Source organism: Podarcis tiliguerta (assembly GCF_965153285.1).
Source record: "Podarcis tiliguerta genome assembly, chromosome: 4".
Classification (NCBI taxonomy): Eukaryota; Metazoa; Chordata; class Lepidosauria; order Squamata; family Lacertidae; genus Podarcis; species Podarcis tiliguerta.
Window position 1 is genome coordinate 19,329,885 of NC_139537.1, and position 15,292 is coordinate 19,345,176.

General features: G+C 39.4%; 1 protein-coding gene across 1 annotated transcript in view; it reads left to right on the forward strand.

The window, feature by feature from the left end:
* Nucleotides 1–15,292, forward strand: part of DYNC2H1 (dynein cytoplasmic 2 heavy chain 1) — a 154,872-nt gene that overhangs the window by 15,535 nt on the left and 124,045 nt on the right. Inside the window, exons 14-31 of the mRNA XM_083435941.1 lie at nt 484–579; nt 1,646–1,786; nt 1,879–1,977; nt 2,443–2,582; nt 2,719–2,947; nt 4,157–4,284; nt 5,133–5,248; nt 5,795–5,922; nt 6,867–7,016; nt 8,375–8,580; nt 9,241–9,396; nt 9,486–9,600; nt 9,991–10,161; nt 11,953–12,335; nt 12,562–12,694; nt 13,242–13,359; nt 14,140–14,252; nt 14,338–14,457. Of these exons, the coding sequence (XP_083292067.1) occupies nt 484–579; nt 1,646–1,786; nt 1,879–1,977; nt 2,443–2,582; nt 2,719–2,947; nt 4,157–4,284; nt 5,133–5,248; nt 5,795–5,922; nt 6,867–7,016; nt 8,375–8,580; nt 9,241–9,396; nt 9,486–9,600; nt 9,991–10,161; nt 11,953–12,335; nt 12,562–12,694; nt 13,242–13,359; nt 14,140–14,252; nt 14,338–14,457 (2,742 nt within the window). The remainder of the gene's footprint in view (nt 1–483; nt 580–1,645; nt 1,787–1,878; nt 1,978–2,442; nt 2,583–2,718; nt 2,948–4,156; nt 4,285–5,132; nt 5,249–5,794; nt 5,923–6,866; nt 7,017–8,374; nt 8,581–9,240; nt 9,397–9,485; nt 9,601–9,990; nt 10,162–11,952; nt 12,336–12,561; nt 12,695–13,241; nt 13,360–14,139; nt 14,253–14,337; nt 14,458–15,292) is intronic.

Sequence of the window (15,292 nt, forward strand, 5' to 3'; positions counted from 1 at the left end):
GCAAGTAAATAAATTAAAAAGTCTGAGCATATCCTGGACACAGACAATTTTTAGGATTGTCTGACTGATTTTTATAAGCAAGGGCAAATGGCTTAGTAATAAATAGTGGCAGAATGTATGCTGATGTCTTGTGATTGAGGCTAACATTTCACACACTTATTGTAGAGTATTAGCTGTAAATGTTTATCTAGATGTGGTAGAAGCAATAAAGAAGGGGATATATATGTGGCCATTGTATCTGAGTCTCATGGTCTTTCAAGTCGTTAGATTGATGTTGCAATCTTGTGCACACTTACCTTGGAGCAAGCCCCCTTGAATACAGTAAGACTTAACCTGTGGTGAAACATGCATATGCTTGCACTATGAGTTGCTTTTCTGTTTAAATGAAATGGAAACAATATTCTAAAGAATAAACAGAAAAATACATTTAAATTTAGAAGTGGTGCTTATGCATAACAGACTTCATATGCTTTGTTTTTATAGGTGGCACATTTTTACAACAGTATTGATCAGCAGATGATTCCAAGTCAGAAGCCAATGATGCTACAGTCTGCTTTAGCATTTGAACAGATAATTAAAGTAATATAATTTTTATTGTTTCAATATTTTATTATTCACGGAAGCTGTCTTGTATATTTCCTGTTTTGTATATTTCCTGTGCTGTCTGTCTTTTGGCCGTTATTGTTCAGTATGTCTGATTACATCTTTTCATGTCCGCGGGTATTGATGTTTTGCATGGAATTTCAGAAGACGTAGAGTAGGAAATAAATGCCTTTGTTGTAGTAATCATGTTGTTTGAAACATAAGTATTTACACCCGTTTGTTTTCCTCTGAAAGCCATTGTTAGGGAAAGTGGACTTGAGCAGCAGTTCTCCTTCACTGGAGCAAGTTATCCCAAAATGGATTAACCCCTACTTGCTCTATGTCAGTCACTACAAATATTTGCAGTCAGTCACTACAAATATTTAAGCTTCTGTTAGTGGAGATCTTACTCGGTTTCCAGTCATGTCTGCTTTATTTACTGGGACTGCAATCCTATTCACATTTACCCATGGTTGTCCTGGTGTTTTAAAACTCCTTTGGAGATGACATGCTTGGTGATATTTTAATATCAATTATATGCCCCTTCCCTCCATAACTGCATGTTCATATATGCTATCCATCTATTATGGAGTCCTGGAGTTGAAACTATAAAGGGGTCCTACTTCAGTGTCAAGGCAGAATAGTGACATTGATAAGGTGGTTGTGAGTGCTATTCATAAAGCTTTGAAACTGTAGCAGAATTGCAGTGGTAAAGAGGGAAACTTGTCAGTTTCATGTTTTCATTTATGTATGTCATGTGTATAGCCAGACTACAGCAGTATTATACTTACACAGCTTTGATCATCATCTGTGCAGATAGCCCAGTTACAATTTCATGGTAAAAATGATAATCCCCTGTGTCTGTTTCTCCTCTTATTTCTCTGTGGAGCAGCAGTTGCATTGGCACATGAGAGGACAGGGAATGTTTTTTTCTAGCAGCAGCTAACAGGAACTCAATTGAGAGTAATTTTATTTGCCTTGAGCAGTGGCAGCTCTCCCTTTTATGAACGAACAAGTAAATATTTCTACTTCTTCATTTGCATGCGCTTCCTTTCTTTGATAGCATTCGAAAGCAGAGGGACAGATAACATGGGATAATCCTAAAGAGCTTGAAGCATATATCAAGAAGCTTCAAATTGCAGCAGAACGGCTTGCTACTGAAAACAGAAAATTAAGGAAATGGCATACTAATTTCACAGAAAAGGTATGCTTGACTGGCATATATTAATTTGCTTTATTATTTCCTTCCACTTGATTGATGACCACATTTAGTATGTTTTGAATTCTTCTTGATAGGTTGTTGGGCTCATGAACATAGATCTGCTTCGGCAACAGCAGCGCTGGAAAGATGGCTTGCAGGAACTCCGAGGGGTGTTTTCCAACCTTGAGTCACAGGCATGGTTACAATCTTACTTAACTGCCACCACTATTTAAGTAAAAATAAATACACATGTATCTATAGGTGAACGTGCGGAACTTTTTGTACAAAATGTTTGTTGAAAGCTGTCAGTTCATCAAGAATATGGATACATTTGGAAATAGACTAGGTTCATTGTTGAGAATCCTGCTTGCTTTGCAACTCACTGACTGGCCTGAACCAAGGCATTATCACACATAACTTTCCTTACAGTTCCTGGGAAGATTCAAAAACTAGATAAGCCAGAGGGATTAGTTCAACTCTCTGCTGTACTGTAAGATATACCATAGATACCAAATCCTCTTAGTTGCCGGGGTAATCTTTTCTTGAAAAGGAAGGTGGTTTATAGGCAGTTTTCTGAGTCAATTAGTTCTCATGGTGAACGGCTTCTATGGTTAGGACTTCTTAACCTTTGACTGTGTTCTAATATTGTCAAATGATAGGGTTTCCTTGCGCGTGACATGAAAGCATGGAGGCTGCACTGGAACCATCAATTGTATAAAGCTCTGGAGCATCAGTATCAAATGGGCTTGGAAGCACTCAATGAAAATTTACCAGAAATAAACATTGATCTAACTTACAAGTAAGTTTATTTCTTTCAATTAGCCAAATCAACAACAATACGTACATTTCCATACCTACTAATATAGTAATTGCAACCTAGCTGGTCCTTGGTATGTGATTCTAATCGCTAATGTATTTTAAAAACATTTTTTCAGACAAGGAAGAATACAGTTTAAACCTCCTTTTGAAGAAGTACGAGCAAGATATTATAGAGAAATGAAGAGATTCATTTCTATTCCAAACCAATTTAGGGGCGTAAGTGAAACTGATGAGGAGTGCATTTTTTCTGTCATGACTGAAAGAAACGCAAGTGGATTTCTCACCACTTTCAGTAAAGCGGAAGACTTGTTCCGAAGATTGGCAGAAGTTGCGGACCAATTTAAGGTGCAGAAATAGTTGCATTTGCCTCAAGGGCTTTTAAACATGGGCTTAGAAGCAGCTTAACCTTCATTTATATTCCATTTTGCTTAGTCAAGCACCTGAGTGCTTCTTCACTTCATGTTGCAATCACATTTGTTGCAGGTCATGTATTTATATTGCTTGCAATAAACATGTAAGGTATATAGATTAGAAATGCATCTCTTAAGGGCATGCACCAGAGTGTGCTGATTGGCTGTGTCTTCCTAGCACATGTCTGCTGCATGTCAATTGATTCACATCTGCTAGCTGCATGAACATACTTACTCAGATATAAGTTCCACTAAGATCAATGGGAGTTATTTGTAAATTTGCTTGGAACTGCAGCCTTTTGTTCTATATATCAAATATGAAATATAATAATTGCTGTTCAAATTTTATGATTATTAGAGATGGATTGCCCACAAATATTCAACAGATGTTTAGTAGGAGGTTCTTAGGTGTGGCTATGACATGCTAACCAGTAGGATTTGGCCGAAGCAGTGCAAATAGGGTGTATAAAGGAACTTCTGTTTTGAGCTTCAATCCCACAAGGCACTTAATTTGAATGTCAGCACTTGTGAACTAGAGTTCTTTCAGAATTTTCTTTTGGATTAGCTGTCTGACCTTAAATGTAGAGTTTTGGAGGAGGAATTTGAAAAGAAGCCGTGGGAATGTGGACATCATTGCATGACCAGCTGCTTAAGAAACAGCTGGAACATGTGAATCTCAGCTATTGTGTTTAAAATGATTAATTCACCAGAGGTGGCTTTAAGGGCCAGGTATACACTGTGTGTGTAGACAGGCTGTAAGATTTCTGAAATGTCCAGATAGATGGTAGGACAGTGATCTGAGACTTGCAAACACAGAGGCCTTTGGAGTCCTGCAGTTCGTTCTCATTTTTGGCCCCATGAATGCGTGGCCATTTTAAATAAACAGTGTACCTCCTCTATCTAGCATGGGATGCCATCATGGACAGTGAAACCTACACTTTCTGGTATGAAAAGATGGGATTGTGCTTTGATTTATGATGTCAAGGGTTCATGTAGGTAAGAACCGATTGCATCAGAGTCATTTGAGTCATGCTTTGTTTGCCTGTTTAGAAAATTAGCATTTTGTTTAAAAAAATATGTTGAGTATTTTACACAAAGGACTTTTCATCTTCTCTGTTATAAAAATATGGATGCTACGGCAAAGGAGTGGGTTATAATTGGACAAGTCGATATGGAAGCTCTGGTGGAGAATCATCTTTTCAATGAACAGGACTGGGAAAAAAATTTCAAAGCCCTAAAATTGCGAGGAAAAGAAGTGGAGCGCCTTCCAAGGTATTGTACCCTGGAAGAACTATAAATGAGTAATAAGTTCCTGCATGTGTTGGTTTTGATAGCATGGACTGTATGAGCAAATTCATTTTATGCCTGAGTAATCTGTCAGTGGAAATTGGGAGGTGGGGGAATCTCATTTGGGGTAATTTTTAGTGTGAGTGGACGTGGAACAGATCAAAGTTATTAGGCATACTCATGCAGGGAAGTACTTATTGAGATAATTTAGTCATAGGATGTTTAGGGCTGTAGTGATTAAAACCAGAATCTTGAACTGAGTCTCATAATGAATTGAAAATCAGAGAAGCTAGTGCCAGTCAGTCTAGTCAAAACCTCTCTAAAGAGAGTTAAACCACAATTTGAATGATTGGAGTGTCTGATGTAGAGCAATGTGGGGCAGCCTTCTGGTGTGCCAAAAAGCTGAACAACTTGGGGATGCATATGAATGTTATCAGCACTCATTCCCCTGAATTTGAATTTGCATGCTCTGCGCTCCTTTGCCCTGCATGCATGAGAAGAGCTTTCAAATAAACTAGTTTCTTCTTATAGTCAAATTTGAGAGACTTTAGTTTCTTCTAATTGTGGTTAATTAATGAACCAAACTATTAAACCACAAACATGTTTATTTATTCATATGCAATGTGAGAAGCTTTCAGTAATCTCGACTTGAATGTGAAAGAGATGATGGAGGTGTGGGAGAAGAGTCAAAGGTTTGTTCAGGCTCATGTTTATAATGACAGCCCATGGTTTGTTGTTACAAATGGACCATATTTCAAATCTGTACAGTTTAAAGTTTATTTTAAACTCTGTAATCTATATTATTATATCATTGGTTGTCTTAATTCTTGAAGCACTGTGAAGGTCGATTGCATAATAGTGAATTGCAACCCTGTGAAGTCTATGATTGATGATCTTATCCAGAAGTTGTATGATGTTCTCGTGATGTCTTTGAGAAAGTCCATACAAGGTAATGCTCAAAAGAGAGAAACGTTCTTGCTAAAGTCTTAGAAAATAGCAGTAAATTGTTCACTCCTGCTCCCTCTGTGAAAAACAGTTACCTTGCATAGCATTATTTTAGTTATCAGATATGTTGTGACATATAGTGACTCTGGTGGGCGTGCCGGCCTGGCTTTTGAAAAGTAACATTTGTGCACTTGGTTGCATCATCCATAATAACCTTCCATAATAAGAGCGATGATTTTGTATATTAAACAGTCTTATCCCACATCCATCTTTTGCTGCTCAGTAAGTAATATTAACTGCTGTGGGACTAAGCATTCTTAAGTGATATTTCACCAATTAAACTGTTTTGGATTGTACTGTTATTAAGGGCTGTGCATTATGTCTAGTTACTGCCCCAATTTTTAAAAACTGTTAAAATCCAGTACGATGCTTTTGTCTGGTTGCTTATGCTGTTTTCCTTGTGGGAGGAAAGAAAGAAAAGACTTTCCCCTGCTGTACCATTTGTGTTGTGTTAAACCAAAACTTTTGTTTTCTATTTTCCTTTGTTTAGGTCATCTACATGATATTTCTTCATTTCTCAATGATGCCATGAAAACCTTGATAGCAAGGCCCCAAACTGTAGATGAAGTAACAGAAGATAATTTAAAATATAAAAACCTGAAAGACAAAAAAGAAGAGGTAATTTTTTTCTGTACTACCAAGTCTCCCCCTGCACAGAGGGGGTCGTTGTAGGATACAACAGACCCTCTCTTGGCATTGCATATGGGCATTCAACATGCCAAGTGGTCAGGGTGAATGGGAGACCTTTCATATCCCTGTACGGTTCTCACTCTGCTTGGTCAAGGACGCAAACATCAGGCTCTTGTTCCCTGACCAAATGGAGGTGCCTGGCCAGGTAGGGGATATGGGAGGTGATTACAGGTCTATCACCCTTTGAGTGAATGAGTATCTCAGGTGGGGTGAGCGCCATCTAGTGTTTGCAGGCAGGATTTCAGTCGAATAAGAGATTTCTGCTGTCACCTGGCCAGGCCCTACCAGTTTTTACTTCTTCCTTCATGCTGAGAGTTTTTTCTGTGCTTGTTTGTGGTTTAAAAAGAGTTGTGTTTTCGCAGTGTCATTTGTGTGGGGAGTGCGACTGCTGGGTGTGCCTGGGCCTGTTTTCTGAGGGCCACTCCATTGATTTCATTGTGTGGTTTGACTTAACAGCACCCTTTTTGCTGGTGGAACCTAGGCCAGATCACCAGACCATGTTACCGAGCTGAATTGGTTGAGCACCTAGTGTAAGGCACACCCCTACCACCATTCCTGTCCCTTTCCCATCACTCACTTGGAGCCTTCGCCTTTTCAGGACCTACACTGACCTGAGATCCACCAGGATGAGCTAACTGATGCCCTGTTCAGCCAGAGTGAGAGACTTAAGCTGCCATATCTGTGTCTGAATGACAATTGTACCCAAAGTCTTGCTCAATATAAAGAAAAATAAAGAAACTTGGGAAACTGTTGGGGGCAATTTATTGCAGTTTGAATAAATCTAAAACAAAGGTTAATGTTGTAGCATTTACTGGCATAAACAAATACGGTGGCATTGACAATTTTACTAATTAAAAAACCTCTTTGTTTAGATCTTCCGTCTCTTTCAAGAAGCAGAAGGTAAAAACAAACTTCTGCGAACTGTGGCTGGTGGGGGCATTGAAACCATTGGCAACCTGAGAGCTACGTGGGATAAATTTGAATTAATGATGGAAAGTCATCAGCTTATGATAAGAGAGCAGGTAATTTGGGGTTGAATTGTAAACGTTCCGCCCCTTGACTTACTATTTTTTTCAGTTGTGCATGAACATCTTTTGATTCTGTCAGGTAATTATGTAGGGATGGGAATGTTTTTCAGCTTGAGGGCAGTATTTCCTTGGGGGCAACTTTCCAGCGGCCACATGCCAGTGGTGGGCAGGGACTAGAGGCAAAAGGGGGATAGCAACACATGTAAATTTTACCTGTGTACATTAGGCCATTTCCTGCACACCCTCACACCCCCACTCTAGTCTTCATCAAGCAAGAGTTGTTAACAGAATGGGAGAATAGCCTGCTGGATCGGGCCAGTGGCTCATCTAGTCTAGCATCCCGTTTTCACAGTAGCCAACCAGATGCCTGTGGGAAGCCAGCAAACTGGGCATGAGCACAACAGCGTTTTTCCTGCCTGTGATTCCCAGCAACTGGTATAACATTCAAGGACACATTCAAGCCTGGCAAAAGTGCTCTGCATGTGAAGCAGAGCTGTAGAGAGAGTTGCAGGGGCCAGATAGAGAGGCCTGGAGGTCTGTATTTGGTCCTCAGGCTTTCAGTTCCCGACCCCTCTGATAGGGTAACTTTGGTTTAGAGGGCCATAATGCTTTTGCCAGTACAGTGGTACCTTAGTTGTCAAACGTAATCCATTCCGGGAGTCTGTTTGACTCCTGGAACTGTTCAAAAACCAAGGCATGGCTTCTGATTGAAGCTCCTGCAGCCAATTGGAAGCAACGGAAGCTGCGTTGGATGTTCAGCTTCCAAAAAACGTTCACAAACCGGAACACTTACTTCCAGGTTTGCGGCGTTTGGGAGCCAATTTGTTTGGGAGCCAAGCGATTCCACAACCAAGGTACCACTGTAGAGTGTTCTGGACTGCTCAGCATGTTTTGCATCAGGATTTTGGAGCAAGGACAGCTGAATAGAGGAAGTGGGGAGGGAATGTTGTTTGGGACCCCCCTGCCAATTTTTACATGGCAGAAAAATATGTCCAGAGGTTTACTTTACATCAGACAATCTAAAAATATTATTAATAAAAGCCTTTAGCTGTGAACACAGATGCTTCAATAACATGTTCTTTGAGGACCACTTGACCCACTGCACAGCACCAAATGTGATTTTGCCACCAAATCCACATTTTACTGTCGTGAGTTGGCTCTGTGACAAGTGTATCTACATAATTCCTTTTCTATGAAATATAAAATACGGCAATGCTAGTTTGAATAATAGCTACTCTAATATGTCTGTAATGCACTATTAGGCAGACTGATAGCATCTGTCTGCTTTTAGTATAAGCTTTCCAAGGAAAGTAGTAAGATTTTCATTTTAAACCTCACTCTTTGTTCTTTAGATTGAAGTGATGAAAAGTAATGTGATGTCACGTATTCATACATACTTTCAAGAGCTGGAGAAGTTTAAAGCTCGCTGGGACCAGTTAAAACCCAAGGATGATGTAATCGAAACAGGTCATCATGATTTGCTTCAGAAGAGTGCTGAGACCATAAAGGAAAAGAAAATTGAGTTTGATGAACTTGAGAACACAAAACAAAAGTTAATGTATGTTTATTTCTCCATATGCATGAATATATATATTACCCTATAAGTGGTGTCCAGGACAAGTGAGGGGGTGGTGGGGTTTGTGATTTGTATTTGTTATTATGCATTTTGTGTTTTTTATTTTGTATTTTTATGTTGTGAACCGTCCTGAGATCTACTGATGAAGGTTTTAATAAATATAAACAAATAATAAATAAAATAATAAAGTCTTGTAAATACAATTTTTGAAAGCAAGCTAGACAAGAATGAGCAAAATATAACCATGTATAAAGTGTCATTTCCTGAAATTGTCAATTCTGTGTCTTATAATGCTTAAATAGCAAGGCAACATATGTAGTAATTATTATCATTTTGAAATGGAAAGATCCTGAATTTTCTTTAGCTTTGTGTAAAAGATACCTTGTCAATGCAAACATCCACATTAGCAGAACCTTCAATTGTTCACCTGGCCAGGATACTCTTGTTGCCTAGAGAACATTAGTTATGTAATAAAAATAAAACGGCCCAGTTAATCGTTTGAGAGCTGCTGATATTTCAGCATTGTTGAAGCCATGTGGACAGAAGCCCCATTTAGCCCAGTCTGAGCTCTTTAAGGGAAGAGGGGGATATAAAATTTTATCTGGGATACAATTTTAACATTGCCGTGTTCTTTTCCTTCAGCAACGACTGCTGTCACTTTGAGTTAGAAGAGCCTGATTTCTCTTTAGCCGATGAAATACGCAGAGACATTGAAAGCTGTGCAGAAATTTGGGCATTATATGAACAATTTCAAGAAGGTTTTCAAGAAAAAGCCAATGAAGACTGGATTACATTCAGGTCTGTCTTTTTTCTGAGCTGCTGGCATTCCTTGGTTATAACAGTAGTTGACCCATTGTGAACTTTCTTTGACATGTGTTCCATTGCAGAAGCAAGACCTACTTGTTTGAAGAATTCTTACTGAACTGGCATGACAAGCTGAGAAAGATTGAGGAACACACTATAATGACTGTGAAGTTGCAGAAAGAGGTTGACACATACAAAGTAAGGTGCTGAATTTAAAAGGGGAAGAAAGCAAAAAGGATGTATTGGAATACTTTGTACAAAATTTATGAGAGGTGCTTTTATATATAAATGTATATGTGTTTATGGAAGGTTAAATTCAATAGTTGTGCAAGAAGAAGGCATCTCATATTAATTAATTAATTTTTAACCCACCCTTTCTCACAAAAGGAGCCCAGGAAGATAAGGAATTGTTCTGTCGTGTAGAAAGTTAGATAAATTTTGAGCTCCTTTCCAGATTTTAATAATACTTTGTATGCATATAACTGTTAAGTATTCAGAAGAATAATCTAGTTATGTGTCTGAATGTAACAAGGATATATTAAAACGAGGTAGACTCATACATATACATTTATTTATTTCTTGCCAAAGATGACACTTCCTGTCTTGAAATACGTTCGAGGAGAACATCTGTCGCCAGATCATTGGCTGGACCTCTTTCGTATTCTTGGTCTTCCCAAGGGTACTAGTCTAGAGAACTTGGTGTTTGGAGACCTTCTAAAAGTGGCTGATGTCATCGTGGAAAAAGCAGCAGAACTGAAGGCAAGAATTACTTTTCAAAGTTGTACTGGGAAGCAGAAAATTATGTGGAGCAGTTACTTGGCTATTAAAACATTTTTTGTAGTTTCCATTCTTCTGTGGTGCTGAATGGAGGGGCATGTGGATCAAGGTTGCTCTCTAGTGTCCACACAGTTCATTCTCAGTGGGTCTTTCTCTGGATCAGAGGGATGCGCTGTAGTCTAAACCACTGAGCCTCTTGGCCTTGCCGGTCAGAAGGTCGGCGGTTCGAATCCCCGCAACGGGGTGAGCTCCCGTTGCTCTGTCCCAGCTCCTGCCAACCTAGCAGTTCGAAAACATGCTGGTGCAGGTAGATAAATTGGTACTTCTGCGGCAGGAAGGTAAACAGCCACATGACCCGGAAAGCTGTCTGTGGACAAACCTTGGCTCCCTTGGCCTGAAACCAAGATGAGCACCGCAACCCCATAGTCGCCTTTGACTGGACTTAACCATCCAGGGGTCCTTTCCCTTTACCTTACCTTTCTCTCTGGATCATAGAATCATAGAATTGTAGAGATGGAAGGGATCCCGAGCATCATTTAGTTCAAACCCCTTGCAATGCAGGAATCTCAACTAAAGCACCTATGATAAATGGCCATCCAAAGTCAGGCCATTGGTCCATCTAGCTCAGCAATTTCCTGTCTTTTGCCTGGATCAGGTGTGTGTGTCTGTGTGTGTGTATGTGTGTGTGTGTACACACACTCCTATTTTGTGGCACTGTTTTTCTAGTTGTGTGAGAGTGTGAGTGACTGCTGTCTGGAGGATGAGCAGCAGATTTCAGATTCCTTTAGATCATTTCCTGACACCTAAGTTAGTGGAAGGAGAGTGGAGTGATAGAATTATTATTATTATTATTATTATTATTCTATTTATACCCCGCCCTCCCCGGCCAGAGCTGGGCTCAGGGCGGCTAACACCAGTAAAATTACAATAAAAACATAATAGGAGAAAAAACAATTTAAAATACAGGTTAAAAATACAATTTAAAATGCAGCCTCATTTTAATCATAGCCCATAGATCAAAACCATAAGGGGAGGGAAACATAAGGGTCAGACTGAGTCCAAACCAAAGGCCAGGCGGAACAGCTCTGTCTTGCAGGCCCTGTGGAAAGATGTCAAGTCCCGCAGGGGCTTAGTCTCTTGTGACAGAGTGTTCCACCAAGTTGGGGCCAGTGCTGAAAAGGCCCTGGCCCCTGTTGAGACCAATCTAACCACCTTGCGACTTGGGACCTTCAAAATGTTGTCATTTGTGGACCTAAAGGTCCTCTGTGGGGCATAACAGGAGAGGCGGTCTCGTAGGTACGTGGGTCCTAGGCCGCATAGAACAGAAGTGGAGGAGTGTGTTTCTCCCAGATTGTTACAGGAGGCTCACTGCGTGAACATAAGATCCTGCTGGATCAGGCTAGTGGCCCATCTAGTTCAGATGTCTGCAGGAAGAATGCAAGCAGGAGTTCAGCACAGCAGCATTCTGCTCATCGGTGATTCTTAGTAACTGCTATTCAGAGCCGCATTGTGGATTCCATAAGATTCATGGGAGTGGCTGTTGTGTGAATGAAAAGGTGGCGTTTGTCATAGAACCTTTTATTTAATTCCTTAAATCATCATTCACATGTAGATAGTTCCATAGTGTTTGATTTTAAAAAGATAAACTTGCATTGATTAACAAATTATATTTCATGACTTGTCATTTGTCTGAATCTCTTTTTGTTTTAAGTTTGGCTGTAGTAGAAATGAGAATCAAACATTTGCTTGAATGTGATTTGTGTCTGAAAACAGGATTTGAACAGTCGGGCTCATGGCGAAGTCACAATCCGAGAAGCCCTGCGTGAGCTCGAGCTGTGGGGAATTGGAGCTGTCTTTTCATTGACAGATTATGAAGACAGCCAGAGCCGGATGATTAAATTGATTAAGGACTGGAAAGACATTGTCAACCAGGTTGGTGACAATCGTTGCCTCCTCCAGTCACTCAAGGACTCTCCATATTACAAAGGTTTTCAAGATAAAGTTTTTGTTTGGGAGAAGAAACTTGCTGAGCTGGATGAGTATCTTCAAAATTTAAATCAAATTCAGAGGAAGTGGGTCTATCTGGAACCCATTTTTGGGCGTGGAGCTTTACCTCGTGAGCAAGCCCGCTTCAACAGAGTCGATGAAGACTTCAGGTCAGTTTTATGCTGCACAATGTCTTTCAATCCAAATATCTCAAAACATTCTTCAGAATGAAACAATGCAAAAAAGTATGCACAGCTTATTTTAATCTCGTGTGTTTTCATACCCAGGAACAGAATTAATAGTTTTATAACATGGATGCAACTGCAGCAATAATTTAGGAATTAATCTATGACTTTTCACATTATAATGACATATCCCTCCCCCTTCTTTTAAAAGATCAATATTGTTAGATATCAAGCTTGACAACCGCATAACATCCTTGACTGCTCGAGCAGGAATAAGAAATGCCTTGATCACTATTCTTGACCAGCTTCAGAGATGTCAGAAATCCTTAAATGAATTCTTGGAGGTAAACATTTCTAATCTAATAGTGAGCTGACATAGATGGAGTCAGAATAGGGTCACTGAGAAACACGAAAGAATGTGTTTGCGCATCCCAAGGATTGTAGAAGTAGGGAAAAATAGAAGCAACCTAAAAGGGCAAAAAAACAAAAGCGAAACACCCAAACAGCCCAGTGAGGATTGAGCAAGCCTAGTTGCTACAGGCTGGTGAATGTCGTGGGCAGGGGCGCATGCAGAAAAGCAGGCAGCACGGAATGGCCTCTGATTCTATTAGATATATATATTATTTAAAAATAAATTGTTTGGGGTATTTTATTAACATAAACTCCTGTCAGTGTAGGAGAGGCAATTTCTGTATCAAATAAATGCAGCATATAGCAAGCAGAGAGGTGCTTGCAGCAATCTATAAGAGTGGGTGGGCTGTTTGGCCAGTATACCTTGGTGCACGGATAGCAAAGTTATAAGTACAGAGCTATGCCTATTTTCATTTGTAAGAAAGTGAGGAATGTGATATTAGCATTAAAATCAGAATGAATTCATCTATTTTGAAACAGGAAAAGCGCTCTGCATTTCCTAGATTCTATTTTATTGGGGACGATGATCTTCTAGAAATCTTGGGACAGTCTACCAATCCTTTAGTTATTCAGTCTCACCTGAAGAAGCTTTTTGCTGGTAAGTTGAGTCATTTCATTGCTTCAGGATGCCACATGAGAAGCAATTCGTGCATAAAACAATGTTGTGTGCAAGGGTTTTACAAACCTGCATACAGTGGTGCCTCGCAAGACGAAATTAATTCGTTCTGCGAGTTTTTTCGTCTTGTGAATTTTTTCGTCTTGCGAAGCACCGCTATCTATTGACGGTTTCCCATAGGAATGCATTGGCCGTTTAAAAAAAAAGGTGCAAGACGTTTTCGTCTTGCGAAGCAAGCCCATAGGGAAATCCGTCTTGTGAAGCAACTCAGAAAACGAAAAACTCTTTCGTCTTGCGAGTTTTTCGTCTTCCAAGGCATTCGTCTTGCAAGGTACTACTGTATATCTAGAAACAGCTGGCAGTCAGTTCTTAGTTTCCTGGCAATAGAAGCCTTCAAAGCACCTTTAGTTACAATCATCTTCACTTTCAAATAATAATAAAAAAGAGTTCCTTTCTAGCAGTTGATATGGAAAAATTGGAAAATACTTCAAGTATAACACCTGAGCCACGGAAGGCTGATGAAAATCTTTCTTCAGAAGTCTTGCTTTTAAAAAATAATAATTGTCTTGTCATTTATGCATGCATGCATATAACAGTGATGAACTTTTTAATAAAATTATGTCATTAATTACGAGCACATTTATTTAGACACTGAATCCTCTCTTATGAAACATAGTACTGTAGTATAAAAGCTTTATTGTAATCTAATAACATGGAGTAGATTATACTTCATTAATTGAATATTATGCTGTTAATTAACAGGAATTCACAGTGTGAGCTTTGATGAGGACTTTAAAAACATTCTTGCAATGAAATCTTTAGAAGGCGAAGTTGTACCTTTAAAAAATAAAATCCTCCTATCAAATGATGTTGAGGTAAGCAAGTAGACTTCAAACATAATAACACAAACTGGGAGAAGTAAGTGTGATTTGTGATGTTGCCTTTTATGTTATTTGCTAGGTTTGGCTAAACAAACTTTCTTCGGTGATGAAAGAAACATTGAAACAGTTACTGTGTGACTGCGTAACTGCTGGGAAAAGAACTCAGGGTTCCATTGATCCATCACTTTTCCCCTCACAGGTAGTTCTTCTTCCTTCTTTTGCAATATGGTAGTTATTAAAATTGTTTAAGGAGAGACTGCATTTGGAGGAATAATATTTTTGTGCACTTTGAATTAAAGCTAACAGGCGGAGGTTAACAGATAGTTATGTTGGATTTTATTCATTTATATTTGAAGGTCAGGCACAGTTTTGGTAGAAAACCCTGGTAAAAGGTGGGAACACTTTTGTTTGTTTGTTTGTTTGTTGGAACACTGTATTTTTAAGAAGCCCAATAGTAACTGAAGCTTCATCTGGGCTGGCTTTAAATAATATTTAATGGAAACCTAAAAGTTAAGGGCATGACCATAAACTTACTGTGTTGCTACCTTCTGTTCCCAGAACCCCAGCAGACCCTAGGCAGGATTGAAGTCTCCTGGTTTTTGCAAACAACTCCCAGTGCTTCTGTGAATGGTGCAGTGAGCTACAACAGCTTGCAGCCAAGAGCTGCCTGTTTGAGTCACTCTACTCCAGGCTGAGTGGTGGGTGACTCTTACCAGTCACTTATGGTGCCTGTAGCCTGTAGCTGTTGCATAGCAGCTCAATCTATTCTTTGAACCTCCAGATTATTACTGTCTTCAAATAAACATAACCCTTTATTTCCATACATTTAAAAAAAATGACTTGGTCCCCTTTGGCTGGAACTAAGCCCCATTGAACTCAATGCAATTTGCTTCTTAAAAAAACATACATTAGATTGTTAACCAGCTACTTGAAGAGCTCTTTGCTTATTAGTATGTTTTAGCAGAGGAGTAGTGTGGGTTTGAAGTTTGCTTAACACTGAATGAAGTGGTAAGATTTGTTGAAGCATCTATCAC